The 19,927-nt window shown below is 35.5% G+C and overlaps 1 protein-coding gene across 4 annotated transcripts in view; it reads left to right on the top strand.

The window, feature by feature from the left end:
- Positions 1–9,150, top strand: part of ANAPC10 (anaphase promoting complex subunit 10) — a 44,136-nt gene extending 34,986 nt beyond the window's left edge. The window contains exon 5 of one of the 4 annotated variants that reach the window (XM_023754787.1): positions 8,724–9,150. In XM_023754787.1, the coding sequence (XP_023610555.1) occupies positions 8,724–8,954 (231 nt within the window). In that variant the 3' untranslated portion in view covers positions 8,955–9,150. Of the gene's footprint in view, positions 1–4,730; positions 4,871–8,723 lie in introns of those variants that run through there. The other 3 variants (XM_006081738.3, XM_023754803.1, XM_023754794.1) reach the window with 3 other exon arrangements.
- The last annotated feature ends 10,777 nt before the right edge of the window (positions 9,151–19,927 follow it).

Here is a 19,927-nt window from a genome sequence, read left to right as displayed (position 1 = left end):
GCACTGGCTAGGTAACCCTCAACATATTATATAACCTCTCTGAACTTAAGGTTCCTCAGCTACGAATTAGGGCTGTGGTGTTGGGATGATTAAAACAAATGTATGTTGCCCTGGGCAATATGGCTCAGTTGGTTAAGCATCATCCCATGTACCGAGAGGTTGCAGGTTTGATTCCTGGTCAGGGCACAGGCCCAGGTTGCAGACTTGATCCCCAGTAGGAGGTGTGCAGGAGGAAGCTGATTGATGTTTCTCTCGTTGATGTTTCTCTCTCTCTTTCCTTCTCCCTTCCTCTCTCTTTAAAATCAATAAAAACATATTTTTTAAAAAGTATATATATATATCAAATGTCTGGCATATGGTAACAGCTTAGTAAATGGTAGCTGAAAGGTGCAAGGCCTTGAAAACTGGTAATATAAAAGTACCTACTTGTATGCTTTTCTTTGTAATCTCATGAAATTGGGGAGTTTTAGCTACATATACTAGTAACTATTGGTTATACATTTATATCTTTGAGTTGATAAAGATCCAAGAGCATGGGCTTTGGAGTCATGTGAGTTTCTGCTCTGCAGCCTAACTATGAAGCTTGGAAAGTTAGCTTCTTTGTGCCTCAGGTTTCTTGTGTATAAAATGAAGGTGAAAATAGTATATTTTATAGAGCTATTGCAAGGCTGGAGTAAAATCAGTACATGTGGAGTAAAACTCAACTATGATTATTTCATAGAAAAGGAAAAGTCATAAAGCCAGAAAACTTGGTGGATTCAGCCTTAATTAATGGATATCTCTCTCATCCACTCCTAAATACTTGCCATTACCTTTCTTTCCAGTCCCCTTCAGAGCTCCACATCTACTTAAAATGTATTTAGGATTATATTGCAGTTAGAATTCTGCTTTGTATTCATTACTTGCATGGAACTGTGATGTCCTTGCAGTAAGACTCTTTGTATGTCTCTTAATCAAATGTATCTGCTGATTTTGTCACTTGCTCCTCATAAGTCTTGCCTTAGTTTTTTAGCAGTTCTTGATTGTGAAAATATTTTTTAAAGGCTTTATTTTTCTACTGAACTTTTTAAAAAAAAGTAATTGGGTCTCCTTTTGCTTCTACTGGACTTTTAAAATAAGCAATTATTTACTTAGTGGTCAAATGATTTATATAAAAAGTATTTTATAGTGATTTTTTGGGGATCTTAAATTCCTCATTTCCCCCATCTATTTTTCAGTGGTTTATAATCTAGTGGTAAGCCATCAAACAGCCTTAGATATATTACCGACTTGTGTACATAAAGTCTATCTTTAACCTCTCCTTATTTTGAGAATTTACTATTAAGATTTAAGGTGATGGAATGACTATACTTTTTAATTTGCTATACCTTAAGAATTACTCATGCATGTGAAAAGTCTAAATTTGTGTGTATGTATATATATATATGTGTGTGTGTGTGTGTATATATGTGTGTGTGTATATATATTTTAATGTTTTTATTGATTTTTAGAGAGAGGAAGGGAGAGGGATAGAGAGATAGAAACATCAATGAGAAAGAAACATGTGCCCTGACTGGGAATTGAATCAGTGACCTCTTAGTTCATGGGTCGACGCTTAACCACTGAGCCACACTGGCCAGGCCAAATTTGTATATGTTTGCATAAAGTTTTCTCATATCAACTGTACATACAAAAATTCTGTTTCATTTTTATTCTAGGATAAAACATAAATATCAAATGTAAGGGAAATGTACATTTATTTATTTTAGAGCCCACTTAATAGCAAATCATAATTTACCTGGAATATCAGGGTCTTGGGAAAAGCTATACCTCATTTATAGCATGAGAAGTTCTGCAACTGTGTGCTGGAGATTCTGCAGTTGTTTCTTTTGTGTACTTAGCACTCCCTCCTCCCCAAAGTCCATAAAACATACATATACAGTTTATATGTGTATATAACTTTTTAATGTAAGAAATAGAACTTTATGAGCATCCCAGAAGCTGGGAGTATACCCTCTTCCCTTCCCTGTCACAATCCTTTCCCTATCCTGTAGAGGTAACCACTGTGCTAACTTTTTGTGGTAATTTCTTTAGTTTTAAAAAATATTTTATCACCTTTTTAAGTTTAATTTTTAAGGTTTAAATATACTTTTATACAATAAAACATATGTACATATGTTAAAAGTCTGGAAGGACTGCAATAGCATTTATAACAATAGCACTTTTTTCCCTATCTAACATCCCCATCCCGATCCTTGGGAGCAATCCTCTTAGTTATTTTAGCCTTATTTGCTTTAATTTCTAAATAACATTTGTACACAGATATCTGTAATAGACATGTAGAATTCTAAATAAGGTGTATGTACATATCTATATTTAAAGACATGATCTAATGATATCTTACTGTGAAACATCAGGACTTAGCTCTATAATCTCATTTCTTCCCTAATATACTTTCCTTCTCTTCATCTTCTTAGTATAGTTTTTCATGGTATTTGCTGAAATTATTATGCACATTTTCATTATTTTGACCACATATTGTTTATACCTGATTCATGTCATGTTCTATGCTTAAATTTCCTTTTTAGACATAATTTTATTTTTCTGGAATTAGTAGTTGCCTCATTTCCCCCCCTTAATTAAAAAAAAATATTATCAGTTATCTAAATTCTCTGACAGATCTATAAAATACCCCTTGAAACAGTCACATATACTCTCTTGGATCCACATTTTTTTCCTTTATTTTAAAAAATATTTTTATTGATTTTTTTAGAGAGAGGAAGAGAAGGAGGGAGAGAAGGAGAGTAGGAGGGAGGGAGAGGAAGAGAGTGAGAAAGAGAAAGAGAGAAACATTGATCAGTTGCTTCCAGCATGCACTCCTACCTGGGACTGAACCTGAAACCTGGGTATGTGCCCTGACTGGGAATTGAACCAGCAACCTTTTGGTGCACGGGACAGTGCTCAACCAACTGAACCATACCAGCCAGGGCTTGGAAACTTTTTTTTCTGGGAAATGTTCTTTCTGGACCTCCAGCTCAGCTACTGTGTCAGTGTGTCGGTATACGTTCAATCAGAGAAGCAGGGCACTAGGGTGTGTGTGTGTGTGTACAGCATATATATGTGTCTGTATATATGTGTGTAGGGGACGTGTGTGGCAGTATGTAATAAGGGATTTATTACAGGGATTTTACCTTACACAAGTAGGAGTTGATTAAATAAATCTGTAAGCTGTTTTCATGTCATGATGCTGGAGGTTGAAGTCCATGGGCCCAGCTGTTGTCCCATGACAGTGAAGTGAGCCAGCAGATAGTAACATGTGTGATCTACAAGAGCTCCTACCTCAACTTGAGTGTGAAAAACAAAATGGCTGCTGCTTCACTTGTGCCTTCCTACTCATGTATGAAAATATTTCGTGTCCCATCTCACCAGAAACATGTGAGGAAGGGAATCCTGGGAAATGTAGTTTAGGTTAGGCCAAGAGTAACACATTACAAAGCTACCAAAGATGGCCATGAGAAGGTTCTTCTTAGAAGTATGATCCATAGGAGTAACCGACTGATGGCCCCAGCTGCTCTCTGAAATCCATCACCACCGCTAGTGCAAGACCATGCCTTCCACCAGCCATTGAGGGAGTACAGCAGGGGTAATAAACCAGGCTTATTCCTGGGGACTCTGGAATCCTGACAGGCAGCCTGGGCTTCAGGAGTCCCTGAGAGCCTTGCCCAACGTTTGCTGGAACTGCACTGCAGTCTAACATGGTCCACCCAGCCTTCCTTCCTTCCCTGTCTCCTTCCCCTGGGCTCAGCCCTGCATCACTGTCTGACAGCTTTTCCAGCCTTCCCTGGCTCCCTCCCCTTTTCAGTCAAAGACATTTGCCCTTATAAATACCTGGTACATCTATTCATGTCTTGGTGTCTGTTTCTCAGAGGACCTGGACTAACAGCTGTCTTCTTAAGATACCCCTTCAACATCATCCTGGGAGTTTCCTTCACCTTCTCTTTGGTTGATCTCTTGTTTTCTAGATCCCAGGTCGTCATCTTTTTTGATTTATTTCCTATTTTGGTGGAATGTATACTCCACATGGGAGGTAAAATTGTTGAAGCCTTGCATGACTGAAAACTTAATTTTAATCTCACCCTTGAGGATGATTTGGCTGGGTATGGAATTCTAGTTTGGAAGTAATTTTTTATCAATTTTAAGCACATTCTCCATTGCCTCATAGTTTTCAGTGTAAATGTTAAGGAGCACTTGATTTTTGATGCTTTGCATGTGACCTATTGTTCTTTGTAGAAGCATTTATAATCTCTTTATCCTTGATGTTTAGAAATTTCACGAGCTATACCATAGTTGTGTGTGTGTGTGTGTGCGCGCGCACATGTGATGTTTCCGTCATTGTGCTGGGTGCTCAGTGGATCCCATCAGTGAGGAGACACTTGTCTTTCAGTTCTGGGAGGTGCTCTTATGTTCTTTCATATTTTTCTTCTCTGTTCTCTCTTCTGACTTCACATTTATTAGCTGTGGTACCTCCTTTATCGAGTTACCAGATTTCTTATTTTCTATCTCTTGTTTTCTTATTTTTTCAAGCAATTCATTTCATTTCAGTTAATTAAAAAATTGTTTTTGCAGATACACACAACAGATGACCCATTTTTAATGAAATACAGTTAATATCTCTTTGCCATCTCTAATCTTTGGAATATTTTCAGAATCAGTTTTCTTCATAGTATAAATTTATTTTTGCATTATTGCAGATTATATGACTGAAATTAGATGAAAGACCACTCAAGACAAGACTGAAGAGGCAAGCAGGGATGAGCATTAACTCCAGGGCTGTGCTGTTCCCTTGCTGGTACCTTCAGAAGTTGCCTCTTTCCCTGGCCAATTTTACTAAGTGGTTAGAGCATCTGCCTGGAGACTTAATGGTTGCGGGTTCGATTCCCAGTCAGGGGCACAGAACCTGGGTTGTAGGTTCGATCCCTTGCCCAGGTTGGGGCATGTTCGGGGAGGCAAGCAATCAATGTGTCTCTCTCACACCGATGTTTCTCTCTCTCTTTCTCTCCTCCTCCCTCCCTCCCTTCCACTCTCTAAAAATGAATGGAAAAAATATCCTCAGGTGAGGATTAAAAAAAAAAAGAAGTTGCCTCTTAAAAAGGAGATATAAAATTTTAAATCACCAGCATATATCCACTTGAGGTACCTGAAGTCATCGGTCTGGATACAATTATATAGGACAATTTCAAGTATCCTATTGCCTTAGCATTAATAAGTCTTAACTTCTCAATCTTTAAATTTATGTCTTTACTGAATTACCAGTTATTTTCTGTCATTTACAAAATTCTCTTATCTTTTGTAAACCATGTTATATATTTTTGTACACAAAACTATGTTTAAACTACAATATTATATAAAGCTTTTTTAAGCCTTAAAAATTTCAAATACAAATAGACATTGGTCAGGCACATTATTAGATGAGGAAAATCCAGAATATAGTATTAAGCTGTATTAAAGAATTGATATGGCAAAGTGAGGAGTCACAGGTGACTTTGGCAAGATTGGTTTCAGTGGGGGGGCAAAATTCAGATTGGAATGGGATACAGACAACTAGCAGGTGAAAAATTAAAAAACAACAACTTTTCAAATGAGTGATTGTGTGGAGAAAGGAGCCAAAAGGGGAAAGATGGCAGAAAGAACACGAGGAATAAAAAAATATATCTTAGTGGTGATGAGATTTTCATTTATTGAGGTTCAACCAGAAATGGAAGGGAAAAAAAGAAAGTTATTTTGGCAAAATTTTGCCTTTTGTTAGTTTTCTGTTTAAAATATTTTTTAAAATATTTTTTGCATAAAATATCTTAATCTTTTAATCATTTTCAAAAATTTAAATTTATAGGTACATGAGGTTTTTTTAAAATCTATGAAATAAGTTTAAATATGGCAGTATCAGAATAGTAACTTAAATAAAAAGAGAAGAATAACTTTATAGAGATGACTCTGAGAATTTCAAACTGGGCACAATAGAAGTGAAGTAGACACATGAATTGGTGTTTATGACTTCCAAGCAATATAGTTGATGGTGTAGCCATCTGAGAGGCATTAACAGCCATATGTATGTGTATGTATGTGTGTGTGTGTGTATGTATATATATATATATATATACATACACACACACACACACACACACACTTTGTAATATATAGTACTTTAAACTTTATGATATGTTCAGAAGAAATAGTTAATTAATTGCATTTATTGAATAATTTACTACATTCATAATTCTGAATATATCATGCCAAAAGTTATATATGTTATAAAATCTAATACAGCTTTTTGTACACTGAAGTGTTTAAAATACTCTAAAAATAACATTACATCTGTCAGAAATAATGGTTAAATTTGTCAAAAACATTACATTATTAAGGAGCTGAATTTAGAATCTTGGTTTCACTTTCTGTTCATTATTGAGATTCATTATTATACATTTACCTGGAGAATAGATTATTTCAACCAGAAGTGCTTTCTCCCTCCTCTAAACTCCCGTGTATATTCTATAATAATAAAAGCATAATATGCTAACATCCTTCCGGACGACCTTCCAGATGAAGCCGGGGCTGCGAGGAAAGCCCGGGTCCTGGGTGCCTGCTGGCAGCCAAAGGAAGCCCGGGTCCTGGGTGCCAGAGGGAATCCGGTGCTGGCAGCCGGGGGAAGGAAGGCCTACTCTTGCACCAATTTGTACATCAGACCTCTAGTCTATTATAATAGTTTCCTATTTCTGCTATAACCAGTTACCACACACTTTAGTGGCTTAAAACAACACAAATTTATTACTGTACAGTCTGGAAGTGAGAAGTCCAAAATGGTTCCAGTGGATTAAAATCATGGTGTCAGCAAGGTACATTCTTTTCTGGAGATTCTTTGGAAGAATTATTTCTTGCCTTTTCCAGCTTCTGGAGGCTGCCCACATTCTTTGGCTTGTGGTTATATCACTCCTGCCTTTACTTCTTCACATCTCTGTCTCTCTTCCTCTTTTAAAGACCCTTGTGATTACTTTGGGCCTACCCAAGTAATCCAGGATAATCTTTCCATCCCAAGATCTTTACCTTAATTACATCTGCAGAGTCCCTTTTGCTATGTTAACATATTCACAGGTTTGGGGGAATGATGTGGGCATCTGCCTACTACATCTTTCTTCTTTTAATCAGACTCATTGAATGTCAGAGCTGGAAGGGATATTGGATGATAACTTGTCCAATCCCTTTACTTCATGCATGAAGAAATTGAATGAAGCCATAGAGGATGTTTGTCTGCTTCTAAGCTTTTTTTTTAAGGTTTGGAATAGGCTTTGGGTTCATGCTTTGTATGCTTTAACTGTACTTAGAACAATACCTTGAACATTTTAAGTGCTCAATAACTATTTGTGGCCTGAATGAATAAAAGGTTAGTGATAGAAACCAGGTATATCTGGTTTCTGATGCACTCATTTTGAGTTAGTTCTAGTGGAAGTTTATAAAATGTCACTGACCGAAATGCCATGGGGGTAGAGATTCAATTATTCTTATATTTTGTAGGGAAATCATTTTGTAGGGGGAAATCATTTTGTAGGGGGAAATCATTTAGTCTTGAACACCAACTACCTTCTTAACATCATTACAGTTCTCTTGCCCCATCTCTACCCACCCTCTTTCTTTAAAAAAATAAAAAAGCAAAGAAAGAATAAAGAAGGAAAGAGAAGAGAAAGAATGAAAGAAGATAAAAGAAAAGGAAGAAAAAGGAAGATATCATGGCTTTTATTTAATTGTTTTTCTAGAGTAACTCACGGAACCCCGAGTTAGAGTTTTTGACACTCATTGTCATTTGACTGTCTTGATAAGATAAACCTATATTTTTTGTGATGCATATATAATTCATTTGTACCCTTTAATTAAGCAATTAAAAAAAACAATATTTATGTTTTAGAAACTACTTTATACTTTAGGAAAACTTTTAGAAATGTTGGTTTACCTTTTAACTTACGGTTTTCCTTTCCTTGTGAAGTAAGGACAGTTTGGACTCCTGTTTAAAATAAAATTTAAATTTAAAAAATCTATCATTTCTTATTTAAAAACATTAAAAATCTAGATTTTAGATCATCATCAAGACTAGATAAATCACTTACTATTCCCAAGAAAGAAAGCTTTGTTTAATGCTTATTTAATAATTGATTTTCTCTTAATATTCTTATAATTTATATAGAATCTGATTGTTGTATGATTTTGGATGTATTAGGCATATTTCTTGAAATAAAATATATCAGAGGCATGTTAGATTATTTTCCTGCTTTTATCAACATGGTCTTCCGTTGGATGTATACATTTATACATGTCTAATTCTAACACTAAGACTCCCTACTAAGATGGTACGTGTAATGTGTTTAGCAACTGTAGAAATAGACCATGGTAAAAGTGTCCAGTAACTGGTAATGGTTATTATCATACTGTCATTCTCTTGATGAGCAAGAGGTTAATTTTAACTCAACTTTATTTTTTTATTCTATTTTTTTAAAATTTGTAATTTTTCAATTATAGTTGACATACAATATTAGTTTCGGGTATACAACATAGTGGCATTTATATAAGTTACATGATCACCTTGATAAGTCTAGTACCCGCCTGACACTATCCACAGATAAGTCAACTTTAGAATGTATTCATTATAATAAATTATATCATTGGGTGCAAACCTAATCTGACTTTTCTTTTCCTGGCAGCAACTTGAATTGGTGGAACCAAGTGGCTGGATTCATGTTCCCTTAACTGATAACCATAAGAAGCCAACTCGCACATTCATGATACAGATTGCTGTTCTAGCCAATCACCAAAACGGAAGAGACACCCACATGAGACAAATTAAAATATATACACCAGTGGAAGAGAGCTCCATTGGTAAATTTCCTAGATGTACAACTATTGATTTCATGATGTATCGTTCAATAAGGTGACCTGGAAACAGAAGTCATTAAACATATCTTTGTTTTCTCTGGTCAGTAAATATATCTGGTATCTTTATTGAAAAATCCTCAGTTGTTTTACAATTTTTGTATGCTTTGAAAAGTATTTTATATTAGCTTTAAAAAATAACATTTGGGTCATACTATCTTTATTTTCTTTAACATATAATAACACTCACATATTTTATATTAAAAATGAATTTGAGCCCTGGCCGGTGTTGGAGCATTGTCCCATACACCAAAAGGTTGCAGGTTTGACTCCCAGTCAGGGCACATACCCAGTTCGGATGCCTGCAGGAGGCAGCCGATTGCTGTTTCTCTCTCACATCGATGTTTTTTTTTCTCCCTTTCTCTCTTTCTCTCTCTTCCCCTTCCTCTCTCTAAAATCAATTTAAAAAATAAAAAATTTGAAGCCAATCATTAAATTTTTCCTCATTCCAAAAGAAAACCAGTTGAACTGAAAATTTTAGGATTTGCATAATTTTTTACTAACCAAGTGATTATTTTATATAATGATAATGCGTTAGAGTAATAATTTTACTTCATGTTTGAGAACAAGCCTATGTTTTATCAATAGATACTATCTTTAATGAACCAAAATTATTCCTTGTTTTTAAATCCAGAGGAAGCTTATTCTTTTAATACTGGGCCTTTTAAAAAACTGTGTCAAATAAGCTTAGCATAAGGTGTCTGATGAGAACCACTCTGATTAGGGAATATTGTCAATTGTATCATAATTACTTCCATGAGATACTTGTAACCCTAGGGCTGTCTATATCCTGATACCATGTCAGAGATTGCCAGTATAATCTGCTGTTATCCTAATTCTAGTGCTGCTATACGAGTTTCAGATTTGTGTCTTGACACTAACACATTCCAAGGGATAAATATGTATCATGAAAATTTTTTTCATGTATGAAATTATTCTTGATATATAAAAAGATATTAGAGGGAAAAAAAAGATATTAGAGGAACTGCTTGGCCAGTGTGATTCAGTGGTTGAGCATAGACCTAAGAACCAGGAGGTCACGGTTTGATTCCCAGTCAGGACACATGCCTGGGTTGAGTGCTCGATCCCAGTGTGGGACATGCAGGAAGCAACCAATTGGTGATTCTCATCATTGATGTTTCTATCTCTTTCTCCCTCTCCTCTGAAATCAATAAAAATATATTTTAAAAAAAAAGATACTAGAGGAGCTTAAATATGTTTTCTGTTCAAGGTTTAAAATGAGTAGATTTTATTTTGCATACTGTTTTTCTATATCTGTCACTTTTAGGGAGGGTGTTTAGCCACAGAACTTCCCCAGATTGGCTCTTGTTTGGGAAAAATTCCGTGGTGGTTCTTGCATTACTGGAGAGACTGAAGTCTTAAATATTAGGCTTGGGAAAACTTGGTACCCGAGGATTACAGAGATAATGCTTAACCTTATTATAAGGATTATTTAAAGTACAGATAGACTATGTGTTATAATAACAAAGCATAATTATCTAAAAGTGTTGCATTTCTCTTTTGAAAGTACAGATTATCTGACAAAGGATTTGTATTTAGAATAAAGAACTCTTGCAACTCAACAGTAAGAAAACAATCCAATTGAAAGTGAACAAATGATTTGAACAGTCACTTTACCACGGAATACATATGACTTGTAAATGAGCGTGTGAAAAGTGCTAAAGTTCATTGGACATTAGTGAAATGCAAATTAAAACCATAATGAGATACTATTTCATAGCCACTAAAATGGCTGCAATTAAAAAGACCATTGCAACGGTTAGCAAAGATAGGGAGGAACTGGACCTCACACTGCTGGTGAGGATGTAATTAATGCATAACCACTTTGGAAAACAGTTTGTTAGTTTCTTTAACATGCACCTAATTATGGGACCCAGCCATTCCACTCCTAGTTATTTACCCAAAAGAAAAGAAAGCATATGTTTATATAAAGACTTGTATATGAATATTCATAGTAGGTTTATTTGTAACATCTCAAAACTGAAAATAACACAGTATTGATTAATAGGATAATAGAAATATTGTGGTATATCCATACAGTAGAATACTACTGAGCAATAAAAATGAATGAACAATTAATGCATGCAACAACATGGATAAATTTATTTCTTACTGTATAGGATTTGAGAATTAAAAACAAAGATTAAAAAGCCATTTTAACAGTTAATGAAACAACAAATTCACTGATTCATTTGTAATGAGTATACATTTTTTAGTATTAAACGGCATTTATAAGATTTGAATTTTTAAATGTTACATCTAATCTAAGTATAAAACTTTTAAATCAGTTTATTAGCTGAGGAAGTATTGTCACAAGAAACTGCATAAAACTGGAATTTTAAAACATAGTAGTAGACAACTAATTTTTGTTGTTGTTAATCTTCAAGGATATTTTTTTCCATTGACTTTTTTAGAGAGAGTGGAAGGGAAAGAAGGAGTGGGGAGAGAGAGAGAAAAAAAAATCAATGTGAGAGAGACACATCGATTGGTTGCCTCCTGTGCACTCTCTGACCGGGCTGGGGGTCGAACCACTGATCCATACCGATCGGGCATAATAGACAACTCTTAAAAAAACATCAAACTAATAAATACTGGGTGTTGAATTAGATGTAATAAAGAAACTAAGATAAATCTCATGTGGACCTTGCTTTCTAGTTGCTTTCAGCCCTACTAGGGGAAATAATAGTCCTCTAAACAACCAAATGAGAAATTAGAGTGGTAATATCTCGAATTGCTGAATGGGAGTGTAGAGGAGAAGAGAATTGACTTCCTGTCCAGGAAATTAGAGGTAAAGCTAAATAGACACTGTGAAGGAGGTGGAATTTCGGAAAGAAAGACTATTGAAATATCAGCTGGTTATTCACTTTTCATGCCTATTCTTGAATCCAGACTATCATTGTTTATATCTAAGTAACAACAGTTAATTTGAAGCAGGTGATTTGTATGTTTGGTATCAAGTGATGTTTGGTACATTTACTCTTGTTTAAAAGGTTCCAACAGTTAAAACATGGACAACTCTTGAAAAATAATTTTAGACACAATGCCTTCTGTTCTTTTAGCCATTATGACTACTAATTTAGTACAGATTAATACACTACAGCATAAATTTAATGAGTATAAATTTTTATGAGTTACCCAGGCGAGGTGGCTCATTTGGTTAGAGCGTTGTCCCTTACACCAAAAGGTTGTGGGTTTGATTCCGGTCAGGGCTCACATAGGAGGTAACAGATCAATGTCTCTCTCTCTCAAATCAAGAAAATCATATCCTCGGGTGAGGATTAAAAACAACAAATAAAATTTTATGACTCAAATACAAATATTTGATGTTTCTAGTGTTTTAGAAAATTGTTACTATAAACTTCTTAATAAAATGGCTTATGTATTATTTTTTATTGAATTCTTGGTAATTGGTTTATTTAATTAGGTACCTTTTTAAAATGATAAAATTTGCAAAATTTGCATTGTGGTCTGCCATTTAGTCACATCTGTTTCTGTGCAGTGCTGTCCAGAAAGCCTTAGAGAGAGGAAGATGATGAAGAAGAAATCCTTGAGGATTAGTTTATTAATTATCCATGATAATGATTTATTATATCAGCACAAATCCAAAAGGCTAATTAATTAGATCTTCCCCAACTATAAATCTAAGAAAAAGTCTATAATCAATGGCCAACTGAAAAGTTAAAATTATTTTTTAGTACTATCATCTAGACCAATTTTAGGAGAGTTCTACCTGCTTATGAAACCTTTTTCTAAGTGAATTCTTCTTTCAGAAATTGGTATTTCACATCATGTGTAATTGAAGCCCTAGCGTTTACCATGGCATTCTTTTTACTAGTAAGTACTGCATTTGTGGTCGTCAGCTTCCCATTGATGCAGTTCTGTGATCACCCTAAGATGTTCTTCCACTAGGCATTTGCTTTTCCAATGTTGAGAGCAAATTACGATTCTCCTCCTGTGGTCCTGGAAATAATTCCCCAAACTGTTTTTATAGACTTTATTCTGAGACTAGCTCTCCTCTTTACCCTGGCATTGATCGGTAGTTGGCCATCCAGATTTTAACAGATCATTTCCTGTTGTTACTACGGCAGTATCAAAATACTGATCACTCACCAAGAAGCAAATTATCCAAAAGACTGAAGCAGAGAGTTCAGCCAGCTGTTTGTTTTCAACTGTTAACATTTATAAGAATCACATGTTAGATGGATATGAAGACAAATGTAATCGAGGGTAGCCTCAATAAAAGGAGAATGAATGATAATGCTCCATCTAACTATTGTTATACTCAGGTGTTTACCAAAGACAAAGCAAAGGAATTTTACTATTTATTTTAAGATAGTGCATATTTTTTTAAGGTAGCAATTCAGTGACTAATAGGATGCTACTTCTCATAAGTTTTCTTTTATTTTTTTTAAGTCAACCGAACTGTTAAGAAAAAGTGATTTTTTTTTCTTGAAATTGTCAGTTGTTTAACTGGTGTAATTTTTACTCCTCTCATCTTTTCATACTCAGTAACCTCAAGTCCTGCAGATTCCACATTAATTATCACTTTTGGTTTCACCCAATTCACATCATTCTAGGCCAATTGCAGGAAACTCCCAGATGGACCCTTGGTCTTTATTTTAAAATAAAGGTATACAAACAATGTTTCATCATGTAACTTTCTGTAAATATGTATACTAATTCTATATTTCCTGTATAAATTTACCAAATATATGAACCCAAAGTCCTTTGGCAGCCCTTCAGAGCCATACTTCTTTCCTGCCTCTTGTATAACCTTTTACAAATTATTCTCAGACTTTTTGCTCTAGCCAAGCAAATATGCTTGTCTGTTTTATGCACCCTCATTCTTATTTTTACTCTTTTATATGTAACATCTACAGGCCTTTAGTCTTGTCACTGTAGTTTACTAATTGATACTACTTTCCTAAGCAGAACTAGCTCAAAAGTCACTCCCTTGCCTGGCCAGTGTGGTTCAGTAGTTGAGCATCGATCTATGAACCAGGAGGTTATGGTTCGATTCCCAGTCAGGGCCCATGCCCGGGTTGTGTGCTTGATCCCCAGTGGGGGATGGATGTACAGGAGGCAGCCGATCAATGATTCTCATCATTGATGTGTCTATCTCTCCCTCTCCCTTCCTCTATGAAATAAATAAAAATATATTTTAAAAAAAGTCACTCCCTTGAATGCCTATATGTAGCTGATTTTAATCTGTATATTTTTGTTCTTTTATTCTGGATCTCAGCATTTATGTAATCTGCTATTTCTATATTAACATATTAATGTTATACTGTGTCTATTGCTAACTTGAAGACAAGGAATCAGTCTTATTTATCTTCTATTTGCATTATTACAATTCTCAATAGGCATGAGTAAATAGGCATGGCTTTTCATTTATAAGCTCTTGCATTGACATGCTTTCACATCTTATATCTCATTTTCAGAAAATCCCTGTGTCAGGGTTACATTTAGCTATGAATCATAGAAATCCCTACCACAATGACAAATTTGTTTTTGTTTATTAAAAGGTTTAGAGATCCATGGTTGCTTCATTGGCCCAGCAGCTTAATAATAGGCTTTCTGAGAAAATTTAGATCATTCTCTCATGGTCAAAAGATAGTTCAGCTACGACATTATTCCAACTATAGTTCCAGCTCTGACATTGGCACTCAGAGAGAAGGAAGAATGCTAACATGTCCTCCTTTATCAGAAAGGGAAAAATTTCCCAGAATTCTTCAGCATCCTTATATCTCAACTGGGTCACATGAACATCTCTACCTGAAAGGGAGGTAAGTTTGGGAAATCAGGGAGTTGATTGCTGCCTTAGGCAAATATTTTATTTAAAAAAATTTTAATTGATTTTGAGAGAGAAAGGGAGAAAGAGAGAGAAACATTGATTTGTTGTTCCACTTAGTGACTCATTCATTGGCTGATTATTGTATAGGCCCTGACCAGAGATTGAACCTACAACCTTGGCTATGGGGATGATGCTCTAACCAACTGAGCTACCGGGCCAAGGCACAAGTACTATTTTCTAGGGCTAAGCACATCATCATTCTACAAAAATAATTTTTAAAAAACTATTTTCTATGCACAGAAGGGAGACTAGACATTAGATAAATAATAAACAATATCTGACACACCCAACCCTTCTAAGCCTCAGCATTCTCATCTGCAAACCAGAAATGCTAATAGCAGTACACCTCAGAGAATAATGGGAGATAATAAATGTAAGCACTTAGCCCAGTGCCTGGCAAATAGCCAGTATTCAATAAAAAGTAGCTGGTGTTATAGTTAGTATTTTGTCTTCAGAACATGCAGTTTGATCTGAGAAATCTTTAGGGAAGAAATGGTTGTTTTGCCCTCTTCCCTCAAGAATCTGGAACTCTAATGCATGTATGGCAACCTTGAAAGCCCTTTTTTTCGTATCGATATTTTATCTACTATTCACCAACACTTCATTATAATAGCAATCACATAGAATTTTACCACACAAAACAAGGAATTTCTAAATTCTGTTACAAGGAATGGGGGCCAAATTAATGACATTGTTTTTCCTTTTGAGCCCATGCAAAATGTCAAAACTCTATCTTGCACATTTCAATCTTACCAATAAAAGAGAGAGAGAGAGAGAGAGAGAGAGAGAGAGAAAGAAAGAGATACCTGATAAAACTTCCTAATCTTGCAAGCTGACATAGATGCTGAGCATCCCTTTAAGTTCTTTAAGACACACCCTCATTCCTGGAAGTAGGAAATGAGCATCATCATACTAGTTCTAAGCCATTCTATTAGACCCATTCTTAATCCTGATTCTAGTTCTGAATCCCTTAGCTGCTGATAGTGACTTCTTGTTTCACTGCCCTTTCTTAGTCCTTTGGGATTTCATGATAAGCACTATTGTTCTAGCTCCAAACTTGTGTCCTCTCAATGTTGTTCTCTCAGGCCACTTTGGGTAAGTTTTCTCTATTTTGATCAACTGAGTAGACATCTTTATTCTAGCTTATCTCTAGTAAGGTAAGATAACGTAACTGATCATGTTGGTAACACTGTGCCAATGAAGAAAGGTAAGTACAGTTGGGCATATGATATTTAGTAAGGCTGGAAAGCATGCATGCCTTTTATAAATATTTACTTAGGAGGGAATAATCCACAGTGTCATTTTTTAATTATTAAGGACTAGAGGTCCGGTGCATGAAATTTGTGCACTGGGGGGGGGGGGGGGACAGATCCCTCAGCCCGGCCTGTACCCTCTCGCAATCCAGGAGCCCTTGGGGGATTGTCCGCCTGCTGTGGAGGTGGGAGAGGCTCCCACCACCGCCACTATGCTCGCCAGACGTGAGCCCGGCTCAGGGCTTCAGGCTGAGCAGCACTCCCTCTGTGGGAGTGCACTGACCACCAGCGGGGAGCTCCTCTGTTGAGCGTTGCCCCCTGGTGGTCAGTGCATGTCATAGTGGCCGGTCGTTCTGCTGTTCGGTCGATTTTTATATTAGCCTTTTATTATATAGGATATCTGATTGCTCATCCCTATAAAAATATATGTTTACAATGCTGTGATTAATTGTATTATACAGAGTAGTTCCCAGGAGAAAAATACTACATCTTTTTCAAATGATCAACATGTACTATCAAATGCTTTAAATCCTGTGTTGAATATAAATAAGTAAAAAACATGTTTCCTGTTCAGAAAGAATTTACAGTCTAGCTGATGATGGCTAAGTACACTCAGAGACATTCACACATACTCCATGTGAGGCAGCATTGAGTAAAACAGGTAATAGGTATTATTTTAATAAAGGCAGAGATCACCAATGCCCAGCGTAGTCAGTAAGGTTCTTAAAGAAGAGCTAGACATCCGTGTATGTAGGGGCATCTGAAGAGGCCTTCCTAGGTTCTGTACAAGTTGAGAAATAGTAAAGATGAAGGCCAAAATATCATCTTTTTAAAAAATATATTTTTATTGATTTCAGAGAGGAAGGGAGAGGGAGGGAGAGATAGAAACATCAATGACAAGAGAGAATCATGGGTTGGCTGCCTCCTGCATGTTCCACACTGGGGATCAAGCCTACAACCCAGCAAGTACCCTGACCGGGAATCTAACTGTGACCTCTTGGTTCATAGGCCAACGCTCAACCACTGATATTGGCCAGGCTCACCTTCTTTCTTGATAAAAGACAGGTTGACAGATGCATTTTAAAGTCTTAGCTAATTTGGGCGGCTAACAATGAACCCCTAAGATTCATGCCAGAGCTGGTTGCACTGAATGGGGCAGGAAGCTACCAGAAGAAGGAGTATGGAACTGAGCCATATATTCTCAATTCTTCTATTTACCAATGGATGTTTACCTCATTAGGGATGCATCAGGGGGTGGAGAGAAGCTCAGAGTAAAGACTTGAGCTTCCTTCTAGTTGGGCTAACTATGGGAAGAAGTTTTCCTATAGATATACTCTGGTTCCAGAACAATGAGCAAATTTAAATAGAGAGGAGATGTGAGGGCATTGCATCTCAGGCATGGAAAAGTGTGCAGATTTGTGGAGGAGTGAGAAGGTTATATTCATACTGCAGTACAGCAGGGCATTAAACATGAGTAACATGTAACATCCTTAAGTTACAGAATGGACAAAAGGTAGGTTAGGGTAGGGTGGGTTGAAAGTTTAATCTTTCCCTGTGATATATAGGGTAACTGTAGTCTTATGCCCATACCCTTATGTAATTCTTCTATGTAATGCTATGTTAAAACTTTGGAAGATTAAAGAGGCAATATTAGTAGCCTAACATCCACCACCATTATAAATTATAAAGGAGACTATGGAATAAAAGCTATATTTTTTGAAACAATTTTATGTAAATCAAAATATTTAGTGAATATTTATATATAATGCTCTAATATTAGACCATGTAGAAGGCTATCAGAAGATAAAAAGTTGGGTGGGAATCTCTGCTTTTCCAAAAGGGCATTCCTTAGAGTATGATGCTTGTGGGACATAGAAATGTCCACCCAATTTGTTTCCATCATTCCAGGTTCCCCCTCCATTCCAGGGATTTAGATAATACTAGTAAATGAAATTCTTAGGAAAATTCACTTATAAGCAAGACCATCAGAAATCATACACAGCTCCAAATAAGGCTCTCAAGTGGCCATTACAAAAATATTTGAATTCTTACAACATGGCACGCTGTGTGTTTAAACAAAATCATCGTTAGTAGGAACACAATTTGATTCCTTTTGAGTCCAGTTTGTGCTTGTTTTACATCTAATTACGTTTAGGTTAAAAATAAGGAAGCCTTTTTTTTCAAACTGAAGTCTTTGAAACAGTGTTATTCATATCATAATCCTTTTAAAGATAATCTTGACCAAAACATGAAATATGCTAGTGACATGAAGAAACAATATACTAGTAGTGTAAGCACAGTTTCTGTTTTTAATAAATACCATTTTGCAGATACTCTTTGTGTAGCTAGTGAACATGATAAGAGAGAATATTATTTTAATAGAAAGTTCTGTATGTGAAAAATTTTCTCCATTATTTGCAGGCTAAGAGAAAGTAAGTCAGTAGTATAGAAATTATATGAGCACCTGAGTTCTACCTACTGTAATCTTTGGCCAATTTTATCAGTCTTTTCCTTTTTTAAGTGTGTGTATGTGTTTGTGAAGCATAATATGTATACAGTGAAGTACACCAAGCACCATCTCAATGAATTAGGCCAGAGTAGACACCCATGTACATGCCAAAGACTAGAACACCTCAATACCTTGGAAGCCCTCTTCATGTCCCATCTAAACCAGTATTCCTTTCCTCCTCTCCAACATTAGCCTCTACCCAGGGTTAAATGGTATAACTAAGTTTCACCTATGTTTAATGCATACATCATGTACATACGTGCATACAAATGTAGTGTAATATATTTTCCTTTGTGTTTGTTTTCTTTTACTCAGTATGGTTTTTGTAATATGTGTCCATGTTACTGCATGTAGCTATAGTTTTTTTTCATTTTTATTGTTGTATACATAGTATCCTACTGTAGGAATATACCATCATTTTTTCATTCTACTGTTGTTGGCTATTGGTCGAGCCTCCGGTCATGATGGATCCAGGATTTTTATATACTAGGATTCTCTTCTTTTATAAAAACTTTATTTGCTTTATTGTACAGATTTTAGATATGCAATCCACCTTAGATGATAGGAGTTACATTTCATTTTTTTCTTCTCTATGTGGATATCCAATTTACCCATTTGTTAAGACCATCTTTTCTCAGTGCTCTGCAATGCCACCTTTCTGTCAAATCAGCATCCCTATGTGCATGATGTGCTTTTAGCTCTCTGCTCTATTCAATTTGTCTATTCTTGCATCAGGACCATAATGTCTTTATTTGCAATACATTTTGACATTAGGTAGATCAAGTTATCCCAGCTTGTTCTTTCTGAAGAGTCTCTCAACTGTTTTGGGCCTCTTTCATTACTATATAGATTTTAAATTCAGCTGATCAGGTTCTATACACACACATTGACACACCAAATAGAATTTTTATTGGGGTTACTTTGAATCTACTAGTATAGGTCAATTTGAGAACTGACTCTTTTACAATATTGAGTCTTCTAATTTGCAGAAGACTCCATGTATTTGAGTCTTTAATGTCTTTCAATAATGTTTTATAATTTTCTAGAGAGACATCTTTTACATCTTTTGTAGATTTATTCCTAAGAATATGATATTTTTAATGCTATTATAAACGATATTTTAAAAAATGTTTGTTTTGGTTAGTGGAAATAAAAGAGATTTTTGTATTTTGATTTTATATCCAGAAACTTTCTAACTTTCCTCTTAATTAGAATAACTTTTCTGTAGATTCTTTTGGATTTCTTAAATCTCTAAATGGTGGCTATTTTATTTCTTCTCTTCTTTTCCTTACACCTTTTGTTTACTTTCTTTCCTCATTGGGTTAGCTATGCCCTACA

The sequence above is a fragment of the Myotis lucifugus genome, unplaced genomic scaffold, assembly GCF_000147115.1.
Source record: "Myotis lucifugus unplaced genomic scaffold, Myoluc2.0 scaffold_1, whole genome shotgun sequence".
Lineage (NCBI taxonomy): Eukaryota > Metazoa > Chordata > Mammalia > Chiroptera > Vespertilionidae > Myotis > Myotis lucifugus.
This window is presented reverse-complemented; position numbering and strand designations above follow the sequence as displayed.